Below are 2,003 nucleotides of genomic sequence, written 5' to 3'. Positions count from 1 at the left end.
ACTAACTAAAAGTAGCAAAAGGCAAGCTAAAATTAGAGAAAAGGCTAGCTAAAAATATGAAAAGGGTAGCTATATTTTAAAAGTAGCAATATTTTAGCTGTTAACTGCAAAACATTAACCAAAATCTATTTATAGCAAATCACTAGCTAAAAGCCAAAAGTAGCTAAATATTTGAGAGAAACAATTATTTGACCAAAACCAAAAATCGTAGAGCCTTTCTGAAGCAGCCAACAGTTACAGTACATAAATGGACAAAATTACTTAAAGTATGCAGAAGTCTTCTGCTTTTGTTTTTGCTATTGTTGGTTGTAACTGGGACCCTGTGTACATTATTTTGTTCCACCTCATGTACCACTTGTGGTGAAATGACAATAAAATCTACTTGAACTTGAAAGAGTTTGCTCATAATAAATGGACAAAAGAAAAAGAAAATGCCAACCAGGATTCATATTATGATGTTTGCTCGTGTGTGTTTAGACCTTGGTCCAGTTAGGTCTGTATGCGATGGGCAGAGACTCCAAGGTGTTTTTTCAGCCCAAGCAGTACCAGCCGTCCCGCTGGCTGAGGACAGGGACTCAGTACTTCAAGAGCCTGGGCTTCGGTTTCGGACCCCGACAGTGTTTAGGACGCAGAATAGCCGAGGCGGAGATGCAAATCTTCCTGATCCATGTGAGAAACACACAAACAGGAAATAGCAGTTTCACTACATTAAGTTGCACCTCTGCAGATGAAATGAAATTCTTAAATTCTCTTTTTTTTTTTATTTTGCAGATGCTTGAGAATTTTCGAGTTGAGAAGCATCACAACGTGGAAGCGAGGAGCACCTTCGAGCTCATCCTCTTACCAGACAAACCTATACTATTGACTCTGAAACCTCTGCAAGCTAACTGATAACATCAACATTTAAAGACATTTGTGGAGTGCATTGAGTTAAACCCTTTTTAATAACTTTTTATCTAAGCTAATTGACTAAATGACTTCACACAGCACTGCAAAACACTAAAAACCCTATTTCTGTAGATAGTTGGCATGGAAACAATCAAAAATAATAACTAACATTAGGAAGCAATTACCTGTGTGATGCAATAATCATATGTATTGTACAAAGTTTAGAACAAATAAATGGTTTATTATGAAAATGTATAAAAAGCTGGAATCCATTTATGCATGGGAAATGTTTAAAAATGAATATCTAAAGAGGCTGGGTAAGAATAAACAATGTAACTCTTGCAAAATATGTTTTCATGGAACAGTTGTGCATTTTGCAGCTTAAAACCACACTTCAGGGATTTGAACTGTTTTACTGAGTTTATGCAATATTCAATGATTGTTTTACTGTTGGAATGAAAGACTGCAGAGACAATACATCCCATATTACATTTTCTTAAAGTAATGCTTATCGCCCACCATTTTGCATGTCAAATTCAAAGAAAGAGCTCACGCCATCTGTTTGTGCTCAGAGTGTGTGAGGAGGATGCCTCTCAGCTACTACCCCTCTGACTTTCAGCTCACTACCTGTAAAGTTGACTGATTTATAGGCATTTTTGAACAATGAGCTGTGGCAGCCATCTTGAATTGTTTCAACTTAAAAAAATAACTGGTTGTAGACGTACATCCAGTGCTTACTTTGTAAGAGTTTTATTAAATTGTGCCTGGTAGTTCATGAGATATTTTGCTAACAGACAAACAAGCTCACACACACAGTTAGGCTAACTGGTGGAGGGATTTTCTCTTTTAAAAAGCAGCTCTCATCCAGCTGAATGGACGCAAAAAAAGACGAGGATGGGTTTAATGCTGAACAAAATAATCAGTAAAATAAATAAAGTTTCTAATGAATTAAATGTTTCATCATCAGCTTCTAATGCTCAGTTTGTATCTCCACCAATTTGTATTTAGACAGCCTCTTTGAGATGCATCAGTTTGAGATTTAGAAGACTGTGCCAAAATATTAGTTCTATCCATCCATCCATCCATCCATCCATCCATCCATCCATCCATCCATC

General features: G+C 36.6%; 1 protein-coding gene across 1 annotated transcript in view; it reads left to right on the top strand.

The window, feature by feature from the left end:
• The window catches only part of LOC119416447 (stomatin-like protein 1), an 11,697-nt gene extending 10,806 nt beyond the window's left edge, over positions 1-891 (top strand). Inside the window, exons 5-6 of the mRNA XM_037683683.1 lie at positions 478-669; positions 772-891. Of these exons, the coding sequence (XP_037539611.1) occupies positions 478-669; positions 772-891 (312 nt within the window). The remainder of the gene's footprint in view (positions 1-477; positions 670-771) is intronic.
• The last annotated feature ends 1,112 nt before the right edge of the window (positions 892-2,003 follow it).

The sequence above is a fragment of the Nematolebias whitei genome, chromosome 10, assembly GCF_014905685.2.
Source record: "Nematolebias whitei isolate Nwh7 chromosome 10, NemWhi1, whole genome shotgun sequence".
Lineage (NCBI taxonomy): Eukaryota > Metazoa > Chordata > Actinopteri > Cyprinodontiformes > Rivulidae > Nematolebias > Nematolebias whitei.
The sequence above is the reverse complement of the archived record's forward strand: the minus strand, read 5'-3'. Positions and strand labels throughout refer to the sequence as shown.